This window comes from Aquila chrysaetos, chromosome 1 (assembly GCF_900496995.4).
Source record: "Aquila chrysaetos chrysaetos chromosome 1, bAquChr1.4, whole genome shotgun sequence".
In the NCBI taxonomy this organism is placed as follows: Eukaryota; Metazoa; Chordata; class Aves; order Accipitriformes; family Accipitridae; genus Aquila; species Aquila chrysaetos.
In genome coordinates this window covers 6,632,744-6,659,409 of record NC_044004.1, presented here as the reverse complement: position 1 = coordinate 6,659,409, position 26,666 = coordinate 6,632,744, and the positions used below count along the sequence as shown (strand labels likewise).

Below are 26,666 nucleotides of genomic sequence, written 5' to 3'. Positions count from 1 at the left end.
GCTCTAGCTGAGGATATCGGAGCAGTTTGCCAGCACCACCACAAGGCGGGGGGGGGGATGCTACCCCCACGGGGAAGTCAGGCACGTCTGAGTTCAACTGACACACGTAAAGTCCTTCTGCAAAAGAAAATCAAACTGCAGTGACACCTCAGGCCGAGGATTTAATGGAGGAGGTGGCACGGCTGTTACAGATGTGGTGCTGAACCAGGACTCAGCACATCTTCTCTAGTACTGTCTCCAGTACCTCTAGTTTCTCCACCTGAAGAAACCCTTGCTATGTCTGCTCTGGGGCAGCCTGGCCACAGTAGCTCAAAGCAGAGGATGTTAGACACCAGGTAGAGCTTGTCTTGCTTCGTGGACCTCAACTTGGTCAATAGAAGCTCCCTCTGCTCACCTGATGTGGTGCCGATGGCTGCTACGTTGACATGCCATGGGGGGAGGAGGAGGGTTAGGAACCAACATCCCTTTTCTCTGCAGTGAATTCAAGCATCTCACAGCTTACACCCCACTGATTCTCAGTAGGACTTAATGTCTGAGGGGTTTAGGTGACTTGAAAACAGAAGCCAGGTGCCTCAACAACAGATACTTTAAAAAATGACAGAGGACCTCCTGAGGCCCCTTCTGTCCTGAATTTTCCTGCAGTCCTGTGAAAATGCAGTTTATTCCCAGCTGTGCCACAGCTCTGCCTGTGATCTTAGGCAAGTCCCTGCACCTCTCCATCCCTCCCTCCCCCCCCGCCTGCCCGCTCTGCGGAGACCCCTGGCCCTGCTGTGCTGGGGCTGCTCCCCCCAGCGTGGCTGGGGTAAGGGGACTCAAGGGGTTTTGGGGTGCCAGCAGAAAGCAGCCCATGGCTGGTACCAAGGACCCATGCGTCCGGGCTCCCTTGTTATCCCCGTGAAAAACAGGGCAGCCTTTTACTGTGGAATAATTCTTCTAAGCGGATCCAAAGTCGGTAGCAGAGCAGCAAGCGAAGGCTTCGGGGAGCCGTGAAAGACGAAGCGGCGGCGGGAGGGGTATCTGCGAGGTGTTGGAGCGTCCCCGGCTCCCCCGGCTCCCCATCCCGCCGGGGTGCCCTCAGTGCTCCCGGGCTCATTTAGGAAGGCAACGTGCAGTCAGGCACTCCCCCCCCACCTCGCAGATGACGATCCTGCTGAGGCAAAGGAGTGATAGGAGGGGAGAAGCGGGATGAAGGGGGGGGGGGGGGGGGGGCTGGAAACCAAAGCAAATCACGGGTTTCCCTGGGGAGGCAAGACGGGGCGGGGGGGGGGGGGGGGGGGGAGCGCACACGGTGGGTCGCGGCGAGTCTCCGGGGGGCAGGATTTCTCTTCCATCGCATGGAAGAGCGAGATTAAAGAAGAAAGTGGGAGTGGGGTGGGAGGGAAGGGAAGGGGGGGTGGGGGGGGATGAACAAAGGAGATTGGCAGCACAGCTGTTTTGGGAAGAAAAAAAAAAAAAAAAAAAAAAAAAAAAAAGCCAGCCTTCCTGTTTCTTTAAAGCCGCTCATCTGCGCGGCGGGCCGGCTGCCGGCGGTGGGAGGCAGGCTGCGGGGAGCCGCGGACACACGGCCGGCCGGAGGGACGGACGGACGCACGGCCGGACGGAGGGAGCCGGCCCGCCGGGGCTCCGCTGCCCGCCGCGGCCGAGCGGGCGCAGATGGGCGGCGGCGGCGGCGGCGGCAGCAGCGGGTCGGCGGCGGGAGCGGAGCGGCGGAGCGGCGGCCGGTGGTGAGCGCACCCGCGCAGCTCCCCGCGCCATGCGGAGCACGCCGCTGGCGGAGGGCGAGCCCTGGCCGCGCCTCTGCGCCGCCGCCGAGCTCGGGGGGCTGCGGCGGCTGCGGCGCAAGCACGGCTGCAAAAGTTTCCGCGTGGAGCTCAAAGTGCTGAGCGGGAGGCGGACGGGGCTCCGCGCTCCCCCCGCGCACCCCCCACCGCCACCACCACCACCTCTTCCTCCTCCTCCTCCTCCTCCCGTTGCCGCCGCCGCCCCGCCGCCCGCCTGGGAGCCGCGCAGCGCCGCGCTCGGCGACGCCGCCCGCAGCGCCTTCCCCGCCGGCGCCGCCGCGCCGCCCCCCCGCCGCCCGCCCGCCGCCGCGCCGCCGCCGCCGCCGCCCGCCGCCTCCCCGCGCCCGCGGCCGGGCGAGGCGTCCGGCGTCTCGCCGGAGATCAAAGCCCTGCAGCAGACGCGGCGGCTGTTGGCCAACGCCCGGGAGAGGACCCGCGTCCACACCATCAGCGCCGCCTTCGAGGCGCTGCGGAAGCAGGTACCTGCCGCCGGCCGGGGTACCGCGCCGACACCCCCCCCCCCCCCCGACCGCCGGGGCCCGGGGACGCCGGGGCACGGCTTTGCGAAGTCCTTCTTCAGCCGCTCTCCCACTCGGGGACGGCCGAGGGGTGCGCGGGGTCGGGGCCGGGGGGGGGGGGGGGGAGAGCGCCCGCCGTGCCCTACGGCTGAGGCCGGGGGAGGTTAAAAAGGCAGGAGCCTGGAGTGGACGCCTGACAGAAGGGGAAGTCGGTTCAAAATGCCTGGAAGTACCAACCCTAGAACTGTGCTAACACTTCAAGATAAATAAATAAGGGCTTTTAATTTGCTTGCACTTAGAAACTTTTGGACTTTTCACCGGAGAGAGAACGGCACGGAGGGGGGGGAAAAAAGGAAACAAAACCGAGAAAGCCCTCCGAGTGAAAACCGAGGGTGGGGAGAGGCACTTGGCCAAGCTGCGAGCTGGGGTGATGCTCCTGTACCAAGAGCACGTGTACTTGTTGGATCTCCTGCTGGGGTGGGCTGCCCCAAAGGGATCCCGGGGAATTTGGGCAGCGACGTGCTCCTGTTGACTTTTGTGCAGGGTGCCTGACCCCGCAGGGCCCTTGGGGATCCTGCAGCCTCCTCTGAAACTTTCCGCGTGCCCCACGTCTGCCAGGGATAGCCGAGATGAGTTGTGGTCCCTTGCCAGTTAGTTTCCCATGATTTTTACTGTAGTGTGTGCTTGAAGTGCGTACTGTGCCGGGCTTTTTTTGTTGAGAGGTCTTGAAAATCCTCACGGTCGCCTGTGAAGGATAATAGATGTGTTCTCACTGGCAGGGTGGAGGTTCTGAAAGGTAAATGGAGTTGTGGACAAAATCCCTCCACCACCTCCCCAACATGTGGAAGGTGAGGAGAGATCCAGAGAAGCCGCAAGGTTCTTCTGTCTTCCCCACAAGGAAAAATCGGTGCCCTGGCCCCCTATACTCGGTCCTATACTTCTGTCTGTGTGCAGGCACCCTGTCACAGCTCACTGATAGACGAAGATGCGCTGTCACATTGTGCAAGCCCGGCTTTTCTGCCTTTCCAGTAAGTGCTGACGGGCCTATTCCAGGTGTGTAGGAAGGAGGAGATGCACAGGGCTTGGAGGGCAGTGAGCTGCCGATGAGTCTGATCGTGAGAGATGCTGAGCATCGCCTCTCCCAGGATGGTCCCTCCAGCCCGGTTGGGAGCAGCACGCTTTGCTTGCAGGGGGGCTCGCACATCCAGGCTTTTGGCTACCGTCTTTCAGACGTTACTTATCCAAGCCATTCGCCAAGCGTGCTTGCTTCAGGACTCAATCCTGGTTTTCTGCTTAGAGGAGCTCTGCTTGTTCCCATCTCCTGCGTGATGCCTGCAGCCCTTCTCAATGACTGCTGTGTGTTGGGTGGCTGCACCCTGAGAGTCAATCCTTCTCCGTCATCTACTTCTGCAAACAGACTTCCAGCCCCGACCTCGGTAGGAAGCGCAGGCTGAGACGGGGGCTGTATGTCAGCAGAGAATTGCTGAGGAGCATCTAAAGTAGAGCATTTTTAACCACCGCACGGTGGTGGGATCTGACAGCTTCTGTTATAAGCGTGGTAATCCAGCGTGTGCTGGATGCTGTCCCTCCGGTGCTGAGAGGCCACCCCTTGTAGATGCAAACTCCAGACTTGATATATTTTGTTTCTATAAGCTGCTTCCATATCTCGGTTGTTTGGTGACTGCGTGTAACGCGCTTGGAAGTGTCAGTCTAATTCTCCGTGGACAGACATCTACACCACCAAAACCGCAAGGGGAAGTAGCACTGATTTCCCAAATCACTGGCAATCTTGTTCTAGGCTGAGCCTCAAGCAGAAGTCAGGCAAGCAACAAATTAAAGCCGCACTCTTTTGGGAAATGGGCAACTCTTGAAAAGCCTCAGATTCCTGGCCTTGGCCCTGTCTCCATAAATCATTTCAGTCCTGGACTCAGCTGGGAGCCCAAAGAGCCTGCAGAACAAGTTGCTGTCCTCTCTTCCCGTGAAAGCCAGTCTCTAGGGTCAGCACGGGTACATACTGGCAGAGCTGTATTCGCTCTGCAGAGAGAAAGAAATCATTCTCCGGGAAATGTTTGCTGTGAGGTTTTCCTAGCAATTTGCTGAGGGGTGGGCTGGCTGTCCCGACCATCATTGGATGACATTTGGATTCATTTCTTGTTGGGCTGCCAACGGCGTGCTTGGTGCCGTACGTGACATCAGGTGACAGTCGGCTTCATTGCACATACGCGCGGCGCTGGCTTGTCACTCAAATCATACGCACCGGTGCCGGCGGAGAGGTTTTTGAGGAGCAGTTTGGATGGGAAGAGAGGACGTTGCTTTCCGTCAAGTCTTGGTCAGGGGGGCTGGGAAGCGGGAGTACGGAGAGATGCGTTTGCAGAGGTAAACGCAGCAGGGAGGCTTGCTCTTGCCTCGGGTAACCGCCGTCTTTTCACATCCCTGAGCGTACAAAGGGCCTTCAGCCCCGTGCGGGAGGCAATCCCCGTATGCCGTCAGCCGCAGACCTCGGTTTACTTCTTGTTCCTCGGTTAGCCCTCCGTCCCCTCCTTGTCATCACATATCAGGCTCTTAAGCAGCTGGGAGGCTTTTTCTGAGGCACTGAAACCGATACCTCCCCGCAGACGGGCGGGCGAGGAGCACGGGAGAGTGCCGCGCTTGCACGCAGCCGGCCCTTGCCCCGCGTTCCTTGGGGAAGGGGTCGGCTGCTGGGTGCAGAGCTGCTGGAAGCAGGATTCCCGCTCAGCACCCGGTACCCAGCACCCACGCAGGTGTCGTCCCCTTCTCCACCCTGCTTGGATGCGCGCGGGGCTGGAGATACCCATCCTCGCTGGCATGCACGAGATAAACCCCCAATGCTTGCAGGATCAGGCCCACCATGGCCAGGCTGTAGGGAGCCCATCCATGCCTGGTGAGGAGGAGGAGGAGGAGGAAGGGGAAGCCATGCCTCTCTGCAGGACACCCTCCTCATCTCGGCAGCCCACCCGAGGGTGAGCGACTGGCACGCAGCGTGCCGGGCAGATGGGCTGACAGCGGCGTCCCTGCGCTCCGCAGCTGTGTACATATGGCACACATGTTTCAGCTTGTGTCAGCTAGCTCTCCAGATGGCAGGAAGGGGTGGTGGTTTTTTTGGGTTTTTTTTTTTTCCCCAGTTCTTGATGGAGGAAGAGCCGACCACAGTCGTTTCACACAAGGAGAGGCTAATCCAGCCGTGTCCCTGAGCACTTAGCTGTCCCCGGCTCGCCTCTGAGGCCAGGACCCCCTCAGAGGTGGGAGGTAGACGGGCAGCTGCCGGCTCCGGGAAGCTGCCTGCTGCTGGGAGAGATGTGTCGTTGCCGTTGTGCTCGCCCCATGGTGTCATGGCCACCAGGAATGAGGATCTCTCTCCCTCTCTCTGTATCGAGCTGCTGCCTTTACCACAGGGCCATAACACTGAACTGGGACTGAAGAGTAGGTGCTCCTGAGTTACAGCTCCTCCCTCCTCGTCTTAGCACTTGTGATCTCCAGGTACTCAGTCTGGAAGAGATTTCCTCCCCCTGAATCCACCAAACATCATTTGTCCAAGTGATCCTTCCACTGACAGTGGACTCCTGAGGCTGACAGCGTAGTTCCCCATGGAAAAACACTCACCTGCTCTGAAACACTTTGAGATGGTGGAGAAGCTTCTGCTATACTTTGCTCTCCCTTTGCTGCTGCCTTTCTGGGTGTCCCTCCTGGGTGCCGCTCCTGTCCCCGTGGCTGGGCAGCTCCTACCCAGAGCACTGGTCCCCTGCCCTCAGATGCCCTGGCGGGTGCTGGTCAGTGGGTTCTTGCACTGTCCCGGCTGTTCCAGGACCCCCCGTAAGTGCCATGACGGGTTGTCGCTTCCATCCTTTTTCTCTCCCTCTCCCCGTCGTTGTGGGTGGTCAACGAACCCAGACGTCTCTGATGCAGACAGAAACGCAGCACTGAGTTCACGAGAACCCGATCTCCTCCTCCATCCGAAGTGCCCTTGTGCTGGTGGATGTTCCAGTTCATGAAGCAATGCAACCGTTCGGATGAGACAAGATGCGGCAACACCAGCCGCTATCCAGGCCAGGCCGCGGTTACCAGCAACGCTGGCTCCTTCTTTTGTCTGCCAGTTCCTTTTGGCAGCAAGAGTCTTCTACTCCAGCACACCCCAAATGTGAAACTGAACCATATTCACATTTGTTATGGCATGGACTTAGCCACCAGGTTCGCTTCTGGAGGCCTTGGCCAGGAGGAGATAGCGCTCTCCGCTGTTGGGCTACGGCGGGCACCCAAGCAAACCAACTCCCACCAGTACATTGCACTCGCAGGAGCTGCGATCGAGCTTCTCAGCTGTGCTGACAGACCCTAAGGTGGCAGCAAACTCTCCCTCGATGGACGGAGACAACCACAGCAGCCTTCCTGATCTGGAGCCTGCCTAGGCTTGCACATCTGGTTTCTCTCTGGAGCACTGCTGTCCAGCTTCTCCTCAAGAAAGCAACGCACCGAGCCACAGCGAGCTAGAGTCTGCGCCGGGAGCAAATGTGTCCACAGACATTTATTTTCCCTTGAAGTATATTGGCGTTTTTCTAAATCTTTTCACCACTGCATTACCAGAGCGCTCTCTGCCTTAGCAGCTGACAGCCTCGCTCTCTGCGTTCATGTGGGTTCTGGAGATATTTTAGGGTTTTATAGGGCTTTTTAGCTGCTGGAGTGGAGGGTTTCCCCCCCCCCCACTAGCATCCTTTCACTTTTTGCTGCCGGCGCGCGCGTGGGTGCTGTGGCTTGTCGTTAAATCAGTGCGGAAAAGGCCCCGCTCGCTCCCGTCGGGAGGGTGGTGGGACATCAGGAGCGGCAGCCTCAAGGCCACGGGGGTTGCTGTGGAGCGGCCTGGGGGCAAGCTGTCTGCAGGGGTTCAAAGGGACAAGCCAGGCACTAAATGCAGGCAGGACCTGCGGCTTGAGCGGTGCCTTAGCCGCAAGGCAGTGGAGGCTGAGACTATTCTGGGGATGCGTCATTACGTGCTCGCCCTCTTCGTGTGTCATCCCAAAGGCGGCTGTGGTTTGTCACCTCTGCAGGCGGGACACCGTACGCGACCGGCGTCGCTGGCGCGTCCTTACTGTGCGGTGGGGAGGCTGAGAGCTTTCCTCCGTCACCTGCTGACATCTCCCAGCCCAGTGATTCATCCCCCCGTGATCCCACCAGCAGGAAGCCCTAAGATGCCTTAAAACCCGGCTCTGGAAGACAAACTGCCCGTTGAGCTCCGTGGGGGTGACAGCCGGGTGGGAAGGTTTGGCCCCGCTCCGCAGCGGCAGTTGGAGAGATGCTGCTGGGCTTCGGGAGAGCCCGAGCATCCTCCACACGTTGCTCGCAACGTGCGGTGCCACCGCTGCGCGTTGTCGTCGAACAGCACAGCGTTAACCAGAGCGTCTCGGTGGTTTCAGCCAGCCCGGTGTGACGCTTATGGTTATTTAGAGCCCGGTTGGGGCAGAGTGGGGTGGCACTGTGGTTTAACAGCTAAAGAAGATGACAAAATACTGGCCCGAAGCAACACGAGGGGAGAGAAAATAAGGGAGAAACCAGACAAAAGGACAAAAATCCTGAAAACAATGACTGTGTGTCACCAAGAACGGGGCTTGTTTGCTCCCTTGGCTGCTGTCTAACTGATTTTTATCCTCTGCTACAAATCCGGCTCCTGTCGGGAGGTATTTGCTCTGCCTGCTGCAGCCACCCTGAGTTAACCTCTGTGTTTTCTTACGGCTCCCGCTGAAATCGGAGGAAAGGGTCTGCTTTTCTCCATCGGGCTTTGAATCCAGCCTCCGCTCCCTGCCTTAATCCACTCTCAAATTCCTATCTGGGCTGCAGTCCCCACGGTGGGGAGGCGAGACACTTTATGGTACCTTACAGCAGAGCCCCCCGGGGCTCTTTGTTCCCGACTTGCATCTCCTTCGGTCCATGCCGTGTGTGTTCGCAAAGCGATATATCCCACCCCGGTCCCAGTTTGCACTGTCCCCCGCGCCAAGCAGGGATGCGAGCAGGGATACACGTGTGCTGCACGAGGGTTGTGCTCCTTGCAGCTGGCCACCGGCTCGGGGCAGCTCCTGGGTCTAAGCAGCGATAGCAAGGGATTGGAAAACCCTGTGGTGTCCAGCAGTGGCCGGCGACTAAAGAATCGCCAAGGCCAAGCTGGGGCTGGTGTAATGCTATTTGCTCCGGTGGAGCTTGTTCTCCTGTTCCCCAGTTGAATTGGACCCGTTGGACCTCAGAGGTGGAGATGATAGCTACTACAATGTAACCCAAGAAGGGGAAACTGTAGTTCTTGGGGGTAGCCCCTCCTAGAGGAGATTTTCTGTGCCCAATGGCCCTGGGATTTCTCCTGTGATACCCCAGTAGTCCTCTGTGTAGTTATTATTTTGGGAGGTGGTTCAAAGAGCCTGCAATAACGTAAGAGCTTTGCTGCTGCCCGGCAATGTAATATTTTTCATGCATGATACTGCGGGCGTGTGTTGCATGCCCTGAGGATGTGCAGGAGGCTTTGAGGGTGCAAACCATCCAGGGAATAGTGCAGGAGGACTGTCCGAAACAGACCAGAGCCAGGCCTGGGGCAGCATTAACCAGACTGCCGTTTGGAAGAGATCCCCGGGGTGAACTCACCCAGCACCACACCTAGGTTTTGTTTGGAGGAAGCCAATTCAGTCGCTCCAAGGAGTGAACTCATGTTTTTGCAATGTGAGCGATGGGGGAGCCAGGAGCTGGGAGGGAACCGGGAGCTGGGTTATTTGACAGCGTGGACCCACCCAAGAGGCAAAGGCGCCTCGGTCGGGACTAGTGCTCCCGCATGAGTGATGCTGCTTTTGTTCTTGTTGGCATTTTTAAGCTAGGTTTGGTCCCTGGCTGGATGCTTCGTTGCCTGTGGCGAGGCAGGGATGAGGCTTTCTTTCAAGCTGCTGTGATTGCTTTGCTAGCACGGGGCTGCCCGTTCCCCACCGCTGCAGTCTGGTGGCAGAGAAACAAAAGCCTCCCACACCCATGGTATGAAAGAGCTGCCCATCACTGGCAGAATAGACACCGTGATGCCCACAGATGGTCGAAGGAGGGGATTCTGCCCATCTACTCCGCTCTGGTGAGACCCCCCACCTGCAGTACTGCGTTCAGCTCTGGGGCCCCCAACGTAAGAAGGACATGGACCTGTTGGAGCGGATCCAGAGGAGGGCCATGAAAATGATCAGAGGGATGAAACACCTCTGCTATGAGGACAGACTGAGAGAGTCGGGGTTGTTCAGCATGGAGAGGAGAAGGCTCCAGGGAGACCTTATAGCAGCCTTCCAGTACTTAAAGGGGGCTTATAAGAAAGATGGGGACAGACTTTTTAGCAGGGCCTGTAGTGACAGGACAAGTGGCAGTGGTTTTAAACTAAAGGAGGGTAGATTCAGACTAGATATAAAGAAGAAATTTTTTACGATGAGGGTGGTGAGGCACTGGCACAGGTCGCCCAGAGAGGTGGTCGATGCCCCATCCCTGGAAACATTCAAGGTCGGGTTGGACGGAGCTCTGAGCAACCTGATCGAGTTGAAGATGTCCCTGCTTATTGCAGGGGGGTTGGACTGGATGGCCTTTAAAGGTCCCTTCCAACCCACACCATTCTATGATTCTGTAGGGCCCTTCTCCAAAAGCGTTCCCCTGAGAACCATGCCATTTATCCACAAAGCAGGATCTGGCCTTGCTGGGTTCAAACGCATGCCATGCTGCCCCAAAGGTCCAGTTCAGTGTAGTGAGCACCAGTGGCCTGGAGGAGCCATCGGTGGAAGCTGGCTGCTGCTGTGCCGTGGGCAGGAGGAGGGGTATCTGGGGACCAGGGCCATGCAGCAGGCTCTGCTGCCGCTGCACGTCGGAGTAGTCTTGCAGGCAGCAAAGCTGCCTGTCTGGTAGCTGCAAGTTGCTTGGTGGCTCTGAACCACGCACCGTGGTTCTCCTGGGTCCTAAGTTCAGGCACTCCATGGAAGCTGTCTTCTTACATGGTGCCGTTACTGCAACTGCCAGATCCACCCACTGATAACCAACTGCCCACTGAAGGGGTCTGGCAGGACTGCGAAAGGACATCCCAGCAATGCTTGCAGACTTTTCCATGATACAGCTGTATAAATCATCATTGTCCCACCTAGGATGTTAGGAGGACTCGGGGCACGTACCTGTCAAGAGTAAGGTAGGAAGCCAAGTCCCTTGCTGGTGAATCAGAACACACCAACTAGCCCATCAACCAATGGGTCCCTCAAGAAGTAGGAGAACCCATATGTGTTCACCTCCCCCCTGGAACTGGGTAGAAGGAAAAAGGCTGGCTCCAAACCCTTCCCAAACATGCTCCACAACGTAATACATGTTGAAAACAGGCCATGATCTTCTGGACAAGGCCTTCAGCTTGTTAAGGCTGTTACTTACAGAATCACAGAATGGTTTGGGTTGGAAAGGACCCTTAAAGATCATCTAGTCCAACCCCCCACTATGGGCAGGGACGCCTTCCACTAGATCAGGTTGCTCAAAGCCCCATCCAACCTGGCCTTGAACACTTCCAGTGATGGGGCATCCACAACTTCTGTCCTCTTCCCAGTAGCTCCACAGACACCAGCCCTGGAGATACTTTGGGATGGTGAAGGAGGTTTCCCCTGTGCTCAGGACCAACAAGCAAGGAACGCCAGCAGTCCTGCTGCCCCAACCTGCCACCTTTCCCCAAGATGCCTTAACCCCAGGAAACGTCTGACTCACCCCGGGCTGGAAGGAGGAATGTACAAAAGGCAGAACTATTAAGCACTGGACATTTATATGAACCTTCTGGAAATATTTTTGGCAGGAGGTGCAGCACAAGCAATGAGACAGTGCAGTTGCGCTGTGTGTTCGGACGCAGGGAAGAGGCAGCCAAATGCTCTCCCGGGGGGCCCTGATGTGTTTTAACTCCCAGCATAAAAATAAACCAGATGAATTAGCAGACAGGTAAATTCAGCAGCTTATTATGGCATGTTGCGGAGGAGCTCCTGTCAGGAGGGCTTAGCTTACGCTGCATCGCAAACGCAGACGTTTCTCTGCCTTGGAGCCACCCCGTCTTCCCTGCTGTACCCAGGGGCCCCAATTCTGCCCTGCGTGACCTTCATGTGGAGGGGATCTGTGCAAGTCTGTGCTGCGAAGTCCTGTTGCTAACATGATAACAGAGAGGTCTGGACCCCCAGCACCTGACGCCCTTCTTTCTTCCAGCTTTTTCATGCAGCATAAAAGCAGAGTAGGCTTGGCTTTACAGACGTTATCTGTACAGGTCCAGAGGGTGTTTATAGAAATTATATTGTATTGATAAGGACAGAGCTGCCTGGCCAGAAGCTCAATAGTGTGAACTTGCTTAATGCTCCTGAAGTGCATAGGATGCTCCTGGTTGTTCCCCACAGACCCATCGTGGTGAACTTACCCTGCACCCTCACAGGGCAGGGGTGGTTATTGTTCCCACTCACCCATCTTTTTTCTCTAGCTGTTCCCCAACCTCATCCCGCAGTCTCCTCTCCTGTGGTGAGAATCAACTCCAAGACCATGCCTTCCTCGAGAGGGCTGGCTGCGGGCCGAGCGCTGCTCTCGTCAAGTGTGTGACAGACTTCCCATGGACTTCAAAGGGAGCATCTTTGGTCTTCCCAGGGCGCTGCCTCTGAATTGCAGACGTCAAGGATGGAAAAAAGACCTGTTAGGTCACATCCCGTCCTATCTTCCTGCCAAAGAAGGGCTCTTCTGCACAGGAATATGTCTCAGGAGCGTTCATCTTGCATTGCTTCAGCCCCTGCCAGCCTGGAGATCACTGATAAGACCCATGAGACTCTGCAGAGCCTTTCGCAGATGCAACCAACAAACATCCTCTGGCTGAAGCTCTGGTTCCTGCTGGTCCCAGCCCACTGCCGTGCTGATCTCCTGAAGCTGAGAACGGTGCCAGTAGCCTTTCCTTTCTAGCAGACAGCTGCATTCCTTCGGATCGGTGTGAAATTTCAGTTGCAATTCCTTCCTAATTCCTTTTAATCATTGGAAATATTGCAGGCAAGATGGTAAGCTGTGCTGCTGTTCGACAGAAATCAGTGAGGTCAGATAAGGGAAATATTTTCATTAACTGCATGGGAACTTGAGCTCTCCCCTGGTTCCCTCTGGCTCTGAACGGACCTGCTCCGCTCCTGTCATTGCAGCTCTCCCACTAAAGCACTGATGTCTGTTCGGCTCAGGCGTGATGAGCAAGAAGGTGACAGAAGGAAAGGGCTTGGTGCGTACCAGGCGCGTGACGGATGCCTGTTTGCATTACCTCCTGCTGAAAATCTGTATAGCACAGACCCCAGTGGGAGCTGGGACGGTTACACCTGCGTGGCCACACCAACATCAGGCATTTTTCCCATCTCTAAGATGCTCGCTCTGTTTTGGGTTGGATTTTGAAGACTTCTTGGCATCCAGGTGTGTCATCAACACCCTGCACTCCACCTTATGCAAATCTGTCCCCTCTTCCCTGCTGGCTTTATGTTCAAGAAGGGATAAAAACAAAGTTCGCTTTCTCCCCCCCGCCCCCCCACTGCTTGGGGAAGCTTTGGATCTGGATCTGAACTAAAAGTGGCTCATTCCTCTCTCAATTTCCCATGTTTAATTCAAAAGGAAACATTAAAATGGCAGGAGCTGAGCCAAGACAGGGAGGGTTCCTACGCAATAGTTATTCTAACACTGTTACCATGGCAAAAACTCTTATCTCCTAATGTTGGTGCCCCGCACCCACCACAGTGGTATCTGAGCTGCTCAAGGTGAACCTCTTCTCATGGACGTACAGGGCAGTTCCAGTTTGGACTTTGCTGCAGCATGTGGGAAAAGTGTTGTGTAATCCTAGTCGACAGTTTTGTCAACTGTGTTAGCATTGAGATCTTTCTTGGAATTTGTAGCAAACACGTCCTACGAAACGGTTTGGTTTTTATTTTGTTTCTTCTTTTTTTAAAAAAAAAATAAAACCACAAAAGAAAGAGAGCAAAACAGATGAGCAAAAAAGACATTAGCCTGCCTTCTTGTGTTGTAACTGGACAGCGTCTGTGCATCAGACTCAAGGATTTCGTGGTCTATTATTTTCCTTCCACTCGATTTAACTTCCTTCTTGCTCTAATTCTGAAATTATTCCCACATTTCACTGAATCCTTCCATTTTAGTTTCCATCTTGCTTTGGTCTTTCACGCTGCTGTTTGATCTGGGCTCTCCACTGTTCTTGTTACATTGGCGTCAGGAGAGACTTGGGTGTTTCTGCTGCCCGAAGCTCTTGCTTTCAAAATAACTCTCAGCTTACTGCATCTCGGGGCCAGGTATTATGGTCTGAGGGCAAGCACAGTTGGTGGGTGCATAATGCTGGCAGAGGAGTGAAGGCAAGAATTTAGAGAGAGATTTTGTCAGGCAAAAAGAGGCCCTTTGTGCCACCAGACTCCAGCCAGAGAATAAATAGATTCCCTGCAATGTCCCTGCTCATTGCAGGGGGGGGGTTGGACTAGATGACCTTTAAAGGTCCCTTCTAACCCAAACTATTCTATGATTCTATGGTTCTATGATTCCTTGCCTCCTCGGGGGTATCTATAGCAGATGGTGTGTATAAAAAAAAAAAGCCCTTTGAAGCTTTTTGGCTTGCTTCTGGAGAGGTTGGGTACTGCTGGGCACCTCAGCTGTATCATACAAGCCAAATGGCCCATAGCGTCAACAGCATTAAAGTCCATGTGCTTGTGGATAAGGGTGATCCAACCGATTGTAGTTGGTTTGGATTTCCCTAAATATTATGGCAGAGCTCCTCCCTGGGAGCATTTGAAGAAACTGAGCATCTTGGACAGGAGTGTGCATTAGCGATCGGTGGACAGGCAGGGACTGGTGGGTAGGGAAAAAGGGCTGGTTCCTGCAGGGAGGGATGTCGTGAGTGGAAGAACCAGGGTCTGACTCTGAGCTTAGCTCTGCTTCAAGCAGGGAGTTGGGTTGGAGACCTCAAAGGTCCCACCACCTGAAGTTGTGACTGTGTGAGCAGTGCTGCTGAGTGTGTTGATAAATGACCTGGAAAGGTGGGTGAGCAGTGTGATAGGACGTTTGCTGGTAGTACTCCAGCAAAAGGTACTGATATTTGCTAAAGGTAGCAAAGATAAGAATTACAGAGGGACCTTATGACTCTGAGTGACTAGGTAATAATATGGCAGATGAAATAAATACAATGTAGATAAAGTGAAGTGATGCATATGGGAAAAACCATACCAGATTCCACATATGAAGTGATAGAACCTGAGCTGACCATTATCTCAGAGAAGAGAGACCTCAGGGTTTCTGTAGATGGTTCAGTGGAGGTCTCGGGTCAGTGCCTGGTAGTGATCACAAATCAAATCCAGAGTTATGAGAAAAGGAATATTAAACAAAACAGAGAACATACATAAATGTCTGTTAGATAAATACACAGAGCACCCACAACATGAATACTGTGTGGCGTTCTGATCCTCTCAGCTCCAAAAGAACTAGGAAAGGTTCAGGGTAGAGCAGCAAGGGTCATCAAAGGTATGGGATGGCTTCCACACTACCGTCTGCTAAGGAGGTTTGATATTTTTCTTCTGGAAAAGAGGCTGAAGAAATGATGGAAGACTAAAAACATGTCACAGAGGAGGTGAATAAAAATCTGTTGTCCTTTCTTCTAGTACAGGAACTGGGGGACCTCAACTGAAGACAATAGGAGCCAAGTTCAAAACAAGCAAGAAGAGGGCAGTGTTATGTAGGCTAGGGAGAAAACTTTGCAAAAGGAAGTTGTGGGTGCTCAAAATTGGCAGGGCTTCAGCTTACCAGACCAAATTCATGGACAAAAAAGGCCGATCATGGGTTGCTAAATATGGGGAAGGCACATCTAGCTGAGGTCATGGAGGTGACATTAGTTGGAGCCTGGCAGAATACTTGGGGAAATCCTAGATATGCCTGAGCTGTGCTGCTCCTCCCTTGGCATCTGTGTATGGCTGCTGTGGGGTTCGGGAAGGGGGTGAACCCATCTTACCTTATGTAAAGTCAGGGGCATCACTCCAGGGCTGAGCCTGGCTTTGTGTCTCTGTGGAGAAAAGAGAAGCTGAGGCATGAGAATGGCAAGAAGCGTTAAAAAATCTCCAACCCCAAGCAGAGAGTGATACCCTAGAGGGATGAGGAGGATGGAGACTGGTACGGAGACAGATGGTAGAGAGACACTGAGGCATTCCAGGGATTGATGTAGTATGAAAACTAAGATTGACGGGCGGTCAGGCAACCTGAGTGGCTAGGATGGATTTCAGATAAATGCCCAGCTCCAGTTTCCCATAGGCAATAGACTCTTGTGCATTAAAGGCTGAATGACCTTTAGCAATTTTGCAAACGATCGAACATGGCCCCAAGCCTATTGAACTCAGAAGATCTCTCGTTAAGCTGGACATGTCGAAGTCGTGCGCCTAAAATTGAGGGCGTATGTGGTGTTGTGCTGGATCACAATCGGAAAGCAATCAAACCTTCTGCAGCAGGACACGTGTACTGTTCAGTTCTTTAGACACATGTTGTTTAGTTCGAATTGTTTGAATGTTTCACATTACACTAGAAATCTTCAAGGGTAAAGAAATAAATTGCGTAAGATACAGCCAGGGCCCTGAACCAGGCTCTGGTTTGGTCTCTTCTGGGAGGTGAGGTACCGTGATGGGGTGTTTCAGCAGGTAGGAATTACTGCCTCCAGGTCCTGTTCCTACAACAGCATCGTGTTTTAGCACAGGCTGGAACTCACGATTGATGCTGTTTGAGCGCAAAACCACCAGGTTGTGATACATTTGGTCATGTCCCCCTTATTGCCTTATTCTGCAAGACCTGCGATGGCATTGGAGCTACTTGCGGGGAGTAAGTTACTCAAGACGAGTAACTGAGTGGCGTGGGGGTTGCAGGTTTCTGAGAAAAACGGGGCCTCTGAGAAGCGAACTGAACGGCAGGCAGACGTCCCAGGCTGTATCCTGCCATTGCGTTTTAAGCAGAACTGCCCCGCTGAAATCAAGAGGCTTCGTGCTGCTTTCATCCCCATGGAGATCAGCGGGGGAGTTCTTCTTAAAAACCTGTTGGGACCATATGGCCTTTTATCGCTAGAGTTCCTATTTATGTTAAAAACTGCTAAGAAAATAACCTACAGTTGTTTTTTCATGCTTCAAGCAAGATATTTTGTTTATCTGGCCTAATTTTTAATTATTTTTTTTTTTCCCTGTTACCCTTTCTAGGTTCCCTGCTATTCTTATGGTCAAAAGTTGTCCAAACTGGCCATCTTGAGAATAGCCTGTAACTATATCCTTTCCCTGGCCAGACTAGCAGACCTGGATTACAGCGCTGACCACAGTAACATGAGCTTCTCTGAATGCGTGGAGCAGTGCACTAGGACCTTACAAGCAGAAGGAAGATCTAAAAAAAGGAAGGTATGTTACAGCCTCCCCTCCTCACCCCCCAAATAACGGTAAAAGTTACAAAAGGGGAAAAAAAAAGAAAAAATCCAAAGTGGTTTCCTTTCTTTCTCAACCTCTTGAAATTTTCCTGATTTTTTTTATCCCTTGCCTTTCTCTCTCGCTTTTTCTCCTCCATCCGTCTGATCTTGTAATAACCGCATTCCTCTCTAATCAAAAGCTTTTCTCTCCTCCCCGTCTTCCGTGCCGGGCTCTTCCTCTCGTTAGTCGCCCATCGTGTGTTTTAACACAAGCGTGATCCTATTAGAGTCATCTTGGGGCTGTTATTTGTTAAACCAAACCAACCTCGAGTTGCCTTTTGGAGCCCATAAAACACGGTCGCCCGCCTGTGTTTTCTGTTTTGTTTAATCTAACACTTATCTCCGAGAAAAATCACCCGACAACAAAAAAAAAGTAGCTAATGGAGACGTTGTATGTATAAACACATTAGTAAGATGTATGACCTGAAGGACATGTGGGTATCTTGAGGAAACAACGTTAAATCTAATTACGCCTTGCATTCCTTTAGGTTACTTAACACTGAACCAATTAGGTGAAATCATCGTCAAGCGGCGGGAGGAGGAAGCGGAGCGTTCTGCCAGTTTTCCTCTCGAAGAGTGACATGGGTGAATTAAAGGAGTGATTGATGTCTTTGTTCAGGCTTTTATGACAAAAAGAGTTTTGTAAACTCGAATTGAACTTCCCCCTGCTTTCTGGGCTCGCTTGTCAGGCGGGATAATAAATCAGCGGGATTTTAATGGATGAATGGGCAGCTAAGCCAGGGAGCAGGCTCCTTCTCCGGTGTCGTTAAGATCTGCCTCCAATTCGGGCAGGTTTCCTCACTTTTCCTCCTCTTTAGCCCAACAAATCATCCTGCAGCAACTCGGTTTATAAATAAACACAATAGCACACTCCCTGTCGCTTCCTCTCGCTGTCACGGGCTGTATTTATGCCCCCAGAGCAGCAGTGCCAGGCGGAGACACGGCACCGCTCGCCCACGGCCAGCAGCACTGGCCGAAACTGGGAGGTGTGGGGGGAGCTCCTGGGCAGGCCCGAAATGAGGGGTTCATTGTGGGGTCCGTCGTGCCGGTGGTGTCCCAGGGACACCGGTGTGATGCCACCGACCCTAGGGCGAGGTGAGAGTTGGGTCTTGGGTCCCCTCTCCGAGTGGAGATGGGGGAGAAGAAGGGGATGAGCATCCTTTTTGAGGCTTTGGCAGATTGCTAGTTGGGTCTTGGGTCCCCTCCCCAAGTTGAGATGGGGGAGAAGGAGAGGATGAGCATCCTTTTGGGGGCTTCAGCAGATTTCTGGGCTGGTGTTCAGGCTTTGGGTGCCCGATGGGCTGAGACCCATTGTCTTGGCTTATGTAAACCAACGCGAGCTTAAAGACAGAAAACGCAGAGCCAGATTTCAAATGGCTCCAAATCCCAGGGTGTTCACATCTGAGGGTTAGGGCTGGGCCCATCCTTAATTAAAAAAATAAATTAAGAATTAAAAGCCTTCCATTTATGGCATTTGTTCTCTAAAGTTTGCTCCGGAGTGGACACATGGAGAAGAGCCCTTAGCCCATCGAGAGTGCACAATGAAACTCTCACGGGGCATCAGCACATCCCGCCTCCCAACGGGCCACCCTCAATCCACAGAAACAGCATCACCAGGAGAAAATCTGCCTTTTCTCCACATTCTTGAAGGACAGCCACCCTAACCCCTCTCCAAAGGCCCTCTCCAAAAAGAAAGCTGGGCGTTGTACCTGGGGCAAGGTCTTGGTCCCTGTTCTGCCTTGCTTTTCTTTCTAGAAAGTGTCTTGCAAATGCTTTTCTGCTATTTGGGAGAGTCCAAGTTTAGGGCAGCCCAAGACCCCGTGGATTCCCCTGGCTGATAGGTATCATTTTATTTCCAGCAGTATTTGCTCAGGTGATGGCAAGAGCACATTCAGCTGCTGATGAAGCCAAAACCAGTAGGTACCACTAAGTTACACCAGTAATTCCCAGTAGATAGGAATTGGGATGCAAAGCCTGGGCTGGGAGGACTCAGCCTGGTATCTGTCTCCCTTTCTCCCTGAGCCAAGCAAATCGATGGCATCACGAGCACAAGGGAGGGAAATGCCGTTGTCAGAGGGAAATTACAGATCCGGGATGGCTGTGCAGGCAAGATCCAAGCTCTGGATGTCAGGTGGTGTGAAGGGATGTCTCTCCTGGGGGGTCTCACGTGGGCGGCTGGATGAGGATACAATGGCTTGGCCCAAAATCACCACGCCCTCATTAATATTGAAATCGGCACGTTTTTCTAAGCTGTGTGTGTTTTTAATCAGGTCTCCAAAACCACTGCTCACTGAGCAGTTCCTCTGAATTATCGACTTTGGGGTGGTTGTTACATTTTTGTTGGTGGTGTTTTTTCGGTTTCCTTTTTTATTCTCTCTTAAAAAAAAAAAAAATCACAGCAAGCCCAACCACAGACCTCTGCTCCTTGAGCTCTACCATTGGGTCCATGGCACCCTTATCTCCTGTCATCTATCTCTGTTTTATTGCGTCTCTGCCTCTATCGCTGTCTCTCTCAGCTCTCTGATTGCGATGTGCTATGGCACCGTGAGCTTTTCACACAAAAAAGTAGCTGGTTGGAGTTTGTTTTGGCAGGCCGGGGCTCCAGATGTTGCGTTTGCTGGATTGTGCGTCGCTTTTTGCTTTGTTTTTGAGGGCAAATTATCTGCTGTCCCTAACGTTAGGTTGTTGTTCAGACTTTGCTGTTGCAATAGGAAATTTAATGGGTGTTTTCCCCCCCTTTCCACTCCATTTTGTTAATTAGAGAAGTTGGCTTTAGCCTTTCAAGCTTGACTAGGAAAAAAAAAAAATCCCCTTTCCAGTCCTAACTACAGTTATATGGTGATTTTAGTTGTTGCGATTGAGACTTGACCGAGGGTGTTCGGTGATGGGAGATCTCATTTATAAGCGGCAAAGGGGGTAATTGAAGGGCTTCAAATGCCTTTTCGTTTAAAAAAAAAAAAAGCTGCATGGTGGGGGCAGGGGGTGAATTCTGATGATAGTCTTCCTTTTTTAAAGCTGCCTTTTGCTGGTTATACAAGTAATCTGGACTAAGCCTTGCCCTTCAACATGCAAGCAAGAGTCGCACCGTGTTGGGAGATTTGGGTTGCAACACCCTCAGCAGAGCCCGAGTCCTGCTGGGGCCACACCGATGTCCTGGGAAAAGGTGGGGGATCCACCCTTGGCTCCAGCCGAGAGCATCCTCCGGCAGCGAAAAGGAGGTGGATCAGAAAGGGGAGTCCGAGTTCCCTCACCCCCGGTGTACCCTGTTTCTGCACGGGGCACGATCCCGAGCGGCCAGAGGTCGTCTGAAAGCCTCGCGCAGATTTCGTAGGGTTTCTGGTCCAGGCTTCTGTTTGCACAGTCTTTTTTTCTAGCTTTTTCCCCCCCCAGGGCCGAATTCTGGTGCCCTGCAGAAGGCAGCGTTACGGCTCAGGGGAGAGTTAGGACTTAGGGTGCATGGCCGGGGGCTCTCCCTGGAGACTGGAGTTTTGGTGGGTGCAGAGCCGTGCAGCGCAGCCCCCCCACACCCCCCAGCCCCACAGGATCCGGCCCCCAGGGCTATGGGACAGACCTTACCTCCCCGCCAGGCAGCACAACCACAGCCCTTCGGTCTGCAAAGAGCAGGATCCGACCCGCTAACAAATACCCTATACAGCACACCCAGTACCCGGCACTAAACAGAAAACCCCGAGCGCTAAAAAAAAAAAAACCCACCCCCCAAACTCCCATCGCAAGGTTCATTTTCTTCTCCTTCCCCTCCCCTCTTTGCTCTTGATTAACCCTCGTGCTAGGCAGCAACATCGCCGCGGCCATGGGAGCTAAGCCGGAGCAGGGAGGGATGGGTGAGGGATATATTTTTTTTTTTCGCTTTATCCTCCCCCCGTCCCGACTTTTCTGGCAGTCGCAGACTCCAGATGTTCGGAGCGCGAGCTGGGAAGTCCTGCTGGCGCCACTTGGGGCAGAGGGCAGGGGAAAGGCACGCGAGCTGGAACCCGGAGTACTCAGTCACTGCAGGACTTGGCGCATTCCCCAGCTCGCTGCTGGCACATTCCCCGGCTCTCTCCTGGCCATCTGTTCCAAAAAAACACTTTCAGAACCTCATCATCACTCAGGATACAACACTGCGAGCAGCTGTTAGCGAGGCAGAAGGAAAAAAAAAAACACACACACACACACACATATAAAAAAAAAAAAAGAACACCAAACCATGCGAAAGGTCTCTTTGTGAGAGAGGAAGCTGGGTTATGAATAACAGGCGAGCAGTTGGAGCTCAATAAAAGTTTTCGGCTGGAATTTAGTTTCTTGTTTTTGTGCCTGTGTGTGTGGATGCGCACAGACGCAAGGAATTAAAAATTAGAAATGTGCTCTCGCTCTCTATATATATACTCCTCAATAATTAAATGATACAGAAGCACATATAGAATGAAAAGCCACTCTATTTGTTGCAGTCTGCTGCACTAAAATGGCTCACATTATGTATGTAATTATTGCATTATATAAAATAGTTATTGTGGTGTTCTGCCATGCCTTGATGCCGCCTCGTTGCTACTTTGCTAAAAGCAGAGCTCCCGCTGTAGGTAACACTTACTCCCATTGAAAAATTCAACGGAAGGCATTCTGCGGGCATATTTACTTGCGGGAGTGAACAAGTTAAGGTTTTGTATTATAAAAGAGAAATGGTCGTGGCAGGCTTGATTTGTATGGCAACGAAACCATTCGCTTGGAGCATATTTTTTCGGTAACGCTGTATCATGACTCGTGATTTATTTAGACAGAGCCCCGAGATAAAGCCACAGTTCCCACCCCCTGGTTTGCGCGGATGATCCCGGCTGCCGGGGTTTGCTGTTATTGATCATCTGATATCGATTATTATAACACATTCAGAGCCAGCACAGTAAAAAGCTTGATGACCTGCGTGGCATTTCTTCCTCGTGGCTTCCCGTCCTGTGTGGGAGCGGGGGCTCTGATAATGAGGTTCGAGCTCCCTTTCCCTGCAGTTCGACTTAGCAGAGGTTCCTCTTTAAAAATAGCTTCATTTCCCTGCTAGGACTTGCAGGCGAGAGCGGGCAGCCAGCCAGTCTGCTTCCCCACGGCCGCCAGCTCCGCGGGCCCCGGGGAGGAGCTGGACCACAGGAGAGCAGCGACCCGCTCCGAGCCGTCCGTCTGCTTTCGGGATGGCAGCGTCCCCGGGGCTGGCGGGGTGGGGGGGGGGGAACCTGGATCCTCCTGGCTGTGAGTTATCCCTGCCCCGTGAAGGATAACGCACCCGGGGAACAGACCCGCTTAAAAATAAGGCGGCGAGGGGGGGGGTAGCGAGGCTGCGTAAGCGCCGTAGCGGATTCCCGCGCTTATCGCTTGCGTTTGATACGTCCCTGCTAGCCGAAACGGCGATTGCAGATGGGGCGCGGGTGGGAGGCTAAGGGCTCACGACAAGTCCGTGAGCAAGTTCACCCAGCGGCAGGCGGCAGCGGCTACGTGCATCCCCGCGGGCGCTGCACACCCTGCATTGGCCCGTCGGGTGGTCGAGCATCAGGACCCCAAAAAAGCAGGGCTGAAAGCTTTTTCTTGCGAAAGAGATGTGATGTGGGACCCCACTGCTGGCGTGGCAGCACACTAAAAATCCCTTTCCTTTAAGTGGTGTTGGAGCAGCCGCATAGCAGCATGCAAAGGCTGGGGCCGGCGATTCACTCCCACGGTGGGAGCAGGGTCCCGGCGTAGGCTCCGTTCCCTTTGTAGGGAGGGTATTACCAAGAATAGGGTAAGATCCACCCCACAGATATCGGGTAACTACAGCAAAAGGAAAATGTGAGTAGAAGAGACAGGAGAAGCCCTGGAACAAAGGCTGACTCAATTCCAGAAGTGCTTTGATTTATAGAGATTGAAATGCTCCAGGATGCTGCAAACTCACCAAGGTCATTGGGCCAGTTGTCAAATTCAAGAGCCATGGGAGTTCTGATATTATTAGTTTAAAGCAGACCCTGGTTAATAAATCTGTCTTCAGAGCTCCTGGCCGGAGTGGAAAAGGGTGAAGGGGGAAAGAAAGGAGCCTGTTCCCACCTAACACAACCCACTGCCCGCGCTGGGGCAGACCGAGCAGCGCCAACGAGGTCTGCTGAGCTCCTCCAGCGCGTTGCAGAGGGATCTCTCCATTCCCTTTCCATTTCCTTCGCCTCGAAGGTACAGCGCGATTGCCCTTGGCTGGTTTGTACACGTTCCCTCTTGCCCCACCGTGGCTGGTCTTCCCCAGTTGCAAAGACTTCGGAGCAGAGACCTGCCTAAAAACCCAGAACCCACCGATGTTTTTTATCGGCGTTGAGCACCCTGACTAAAGGGTAGGGTCTCTCTGAACGAACGCGGGAGGTGTTAACTGCGGTCTCGGGTCCTATTTGTTCAGCACTTTAAAGAGCAGCGGAGGCACAAGAGAGGGGACCGGGGGCCCTGTGACTCCGGTGGCTTTGGCTTAGGGCATGAGGCTGCTATTGCTGGGTAGTTTGTTCCTGCAGTGGAAAAGGGTTTTGCTTGCTAAGACTGCTGTTCCAGACGGGAACAGGGAGGCGGATTTGTCTCTCTACTGTCTTTTAATATTAATGAGAGTGGTCATTGCCTCCCTCCTTTTTCTTCTTTTACATTTTCTTTCCATGTGGGATAAATTAAACAACCGACTTTTTTATTACAGGTTATTAATATCTATTATTTATTGTTGGAAAATAAGTTTAGGGGGTTTCTGACAGAAACGTTAGCAATACACAAGGCTGTTTGTTTGTCATTCTCCCACCTAAACCTCATCTATTCAAAATCCCAAATTCTAATTAAGGCCTTGAATTAGGGCAATAGTTTCTACATTCTCCTTCTCCGAGCAGCACTAGGTAGTGTCTTACAGTCAGCAGAGCCACCTCCTTATTGATAATAATTGCAATAACGAGCTCTGTTTTCAGATTTGGCATGTGCCAGCTGTGAAGAGTTCATTATTGCTTACGTAGGAGAGCAACCGATGTGGGCTGGGACCGACAGAGTGAAGTTTATCCGGGGACTTTGCTATCGCTGGGATGCGCTGGGATGCAGCCAGCCCACGGCTCCGTCCTGTCCTCCAGCAGAGCTGCACGGCCGAACGCCTCCTCCACCGTATCCAGATGTGCTGACCCCAACTCCAGGAGTCCGGGGTCCAGCAGCGACCAGCATTTCTTGCATGGAGGATGACCTGGGCCCTTTCAGTGAAATACTCTTAGCGAGGGAAATCTTGATGGTCCTGGGGCAATCCTGTGCTTCCCAGGGTCTGCACTTTGCAGGAGAGGGTGGCAAGGTGGATTTTTGGGTCCCCCTGACCCTTAGCCTGGCATGGATGCTCAGCTGTGATGGTTGTTCTCACATAGCAGCAGCCCTAATGATAGTAATAAAATAAAACAAAACAAAATAAAATGAAATAAATAAAATTAAATAATAAAACAAAACATCAGTATCTTAGTAATATTTTATACCTTAATGTTACAGTATCCAGTAATGGAAAAGGAGAGGCAGTACAGAAACAAAACAGATTGAGGAAAAAAATGTTTTTCAGGCCAAGCTTTAAGGAGTTTGACCTTTTTAAGACTGTCAGAAAGACGGCTGATCTGTCCAGGGATTTGATGACCGTGTCCAAAGGACCTGCAGAGGCCGAACTGCACCCTGAAGGGCTCTTAAATCCACTGGCAAAACGCAAGAAACAGTGGTTGGACTCGGTAAATGGGATCTCTTTTCCAAGTTTCTAATTCCTAAGTTACTTAAAGGAGGATTTAGGAGCCCACGTGATGAAGGCAGTTTGGACAACGGAGATGTGATCTCATGAAAGAGCAGGCCCTGAGGATTTTACTCTGTTTTGAACTACGCTAACGATTGTTCGTGGGATATTTGTGGGGCTTATTTTAATGTTAAAGGGGGTTTAGATGAGGTTTTTCCCTGTCTGAAGGTGCTGTGCTTTGGAGTTATGCGTTTTCCAATGGACCTGGCCCTAATACTCTGTAGCCAAATGCAATTACCCAAGTACATCTGCCACAGCCGTGATGCGCGGGGGGATGCACAGGCACAAGGGACAGGTTGCAGTCCTGCAGGCTGAGAAGCCGTGCACGCAAAAAAAGTAAATGCAGCTACTAAAATACAGAAGTAAACCCCGTATCCTGCGCGAATCCAGCTTGTCCCAACTCCTTTGCTTTCCCTCTGTAATTCTGAGCTTGGCTTCTGAAGCTGAAAATAGACCCAAAAAGCTGCAGGTCTTGTCAAAAGCAGGTATAGTTGCCATCATTTCTAATTTTTTTTTGCAGCAGGAGCTAGAGCCAGCACCTAATTACCTGGTTGCACGTCTTCCCCAAACCTTCCGCGTCCCCTCTCTGCCGCTCCCTCTGCCCTGCGTGGGCTCTGGCCACCGTTGTGGCACCTACAGGTGGTTGCTCTGCGAGCCCAACTCTTAAAGATCTGCCCATCCATGGCCGACGGTCCCCGCGGACACCCCAGCGGGCATCGGCGACGGTCGTTCGTGCTAGGAGCCGGCGGGACACCACGTGTTCGCTGTTCTGATGGTGCATCTTTCTCTTTCCAGGAGTAATAACCAGGAAGGGAGGATTCAGAAGAGCTTCCAGCCAGAGTTACATCTGTTCTTGGCAAAGGTTGCACGATCCAGATGAAGACTGCAAGCAGCTTTTTTGCAGAAACCCCTTTTCGAGATGACAATTGGCCAAGGAACTTTCTTAATCTCTGGAACAGAAAGGAAAAAAGGAAAACAAACAAACAAAAAAGGACGGGGACGCTTCTTAATTGTTGTTAAGCCAGCCACCTTTTAGTACGTGCAATTTATTTAGCACTTTTCCCTTTGCTTAACTGGGAAATGTTACCCTCTCAGCTCATGTGTACAGTAATTTTTCGTTGTTGTTGTTGTTGCTGTTGTGCCAAAGATTTGATGGAGCTTCTACACTGTGTCTTATTTTTGCCTTAACGTTAAATCTTTGAGCCAAAGAAAAGTCAGAGGTGCCATTCAGATGGTGGCAAGCAGGCCAGCCAGCTGTCGGTGACAAATCCGAATTTCTGAATCCTTCTGTGAGTCGCCTCTTATTTCTCCTGCCCGCACTTCTCTGCCTGCAGTCCTGGAGCCAGCATTCAGTGTGGGCAAGAGCTGGGACAACACCAAATCGTGCTTCGGTGTTCAGGTTTGCTTCTTTCCCTGAGCTACTCCGTAGTTCTGCCTCTTGGGCAATTTCCTGACATTCCTGCCTGTGCGACACATTCACAGAGTAGAAATACTGACACGAAGTGAGAGCTGGAACAGGAGCTATGATTTTTTTTTTTTTTTAAATAAAGAAATAAAAAAAAATTAAATAAGCAAAAGCTAAGTGCATGTAAAGCAAAAAAAAAAAAAAAAAGGAAATCAAAAGAAAGTTCAGCTAGGCAGAATGAAATGCAGCAAAATGATTCAGCAAGCATTTCAGGTTTGTGAAGTCTTTTTTTCCGTGGGGTTTTTCAAGTGGTCAGAAACCCGTGTAATGCAAAAGCATTTGAATCCTATACTGTACCTTTCACTTCAAATTGAAGTAAAAAAAAAAAAAGAAAAGATTGAGAAACATTTGCTTGGAGTAAGCAGACTTTATAGGTAATGCAGTTCATATGCAAGACATCTGCTAATGATGGGGGGACAGAGCTCCGTGTTCAAGTAAAACAAATACGGGTTTCCAAACCAAGGAGATTAACAGCTTTTGTTTCCCGCTCAAGGGGAAAGGTTATTTGCGAGGCCAGATTCGCATCCTGGCTGCATCAGCGTAAATCAGGTTCCCAGGTGTCTGACTTACTCCAGTCTGAATCTGGCCGGGCATCGCCAGGCGCTGGGGAGGGCGAGGGGCTGGGGTG

The 26,666-nt window shown here is 52.4% G+C and overlaps 1 protein-coding gene across 1 annotated transcript; it reads left to right on the top strand.

The window, feature by feature from the left end:
* The first annotated feature begins 1,470 nt into the window (after window positions 1-1,470).
* Window positions 1,471-25,737, top strand: ATOH8 (atonal bHLH transcription factor 8). Its single transcript, XM_030023088.2, has 3 exons — window positions 1,471-2,260; window positions 16,543-16,734; window positions 25,369-25,737. The coding sequence occupies exons 1-3, from the start codon at window positions 1,754-1,756 to the stop codon at window positions 25,372-25,374; spliced, it is 705 nt and encodes a 234-aa protein (XP_029878948.1). The 5' UTR covers window positions 1,471-1,753; the 3' UTR covers window positions 25,375-25,737.
* Window positions 25,738-26,666: the final 929 nt, after the last annotated feature.

Excerpts from the sequence above, each read along its gene's own strand:
- ATOH8 (XM_030023088.2), top strand. The coding sequence starts at position 1,754 with ATGCGGAGCACGCCGCTGGCGGAGGGCGAGCCCTGGCCGCGCCTCTGC. Across the intron at positions 2,261-16,542 it reads TCGAGGCGCTGCGGAAGCAG|GTTCCCTGCTATTCTTATGG; the intron begins GTACCTGCCGCC and ends TACCCTTTCTAG.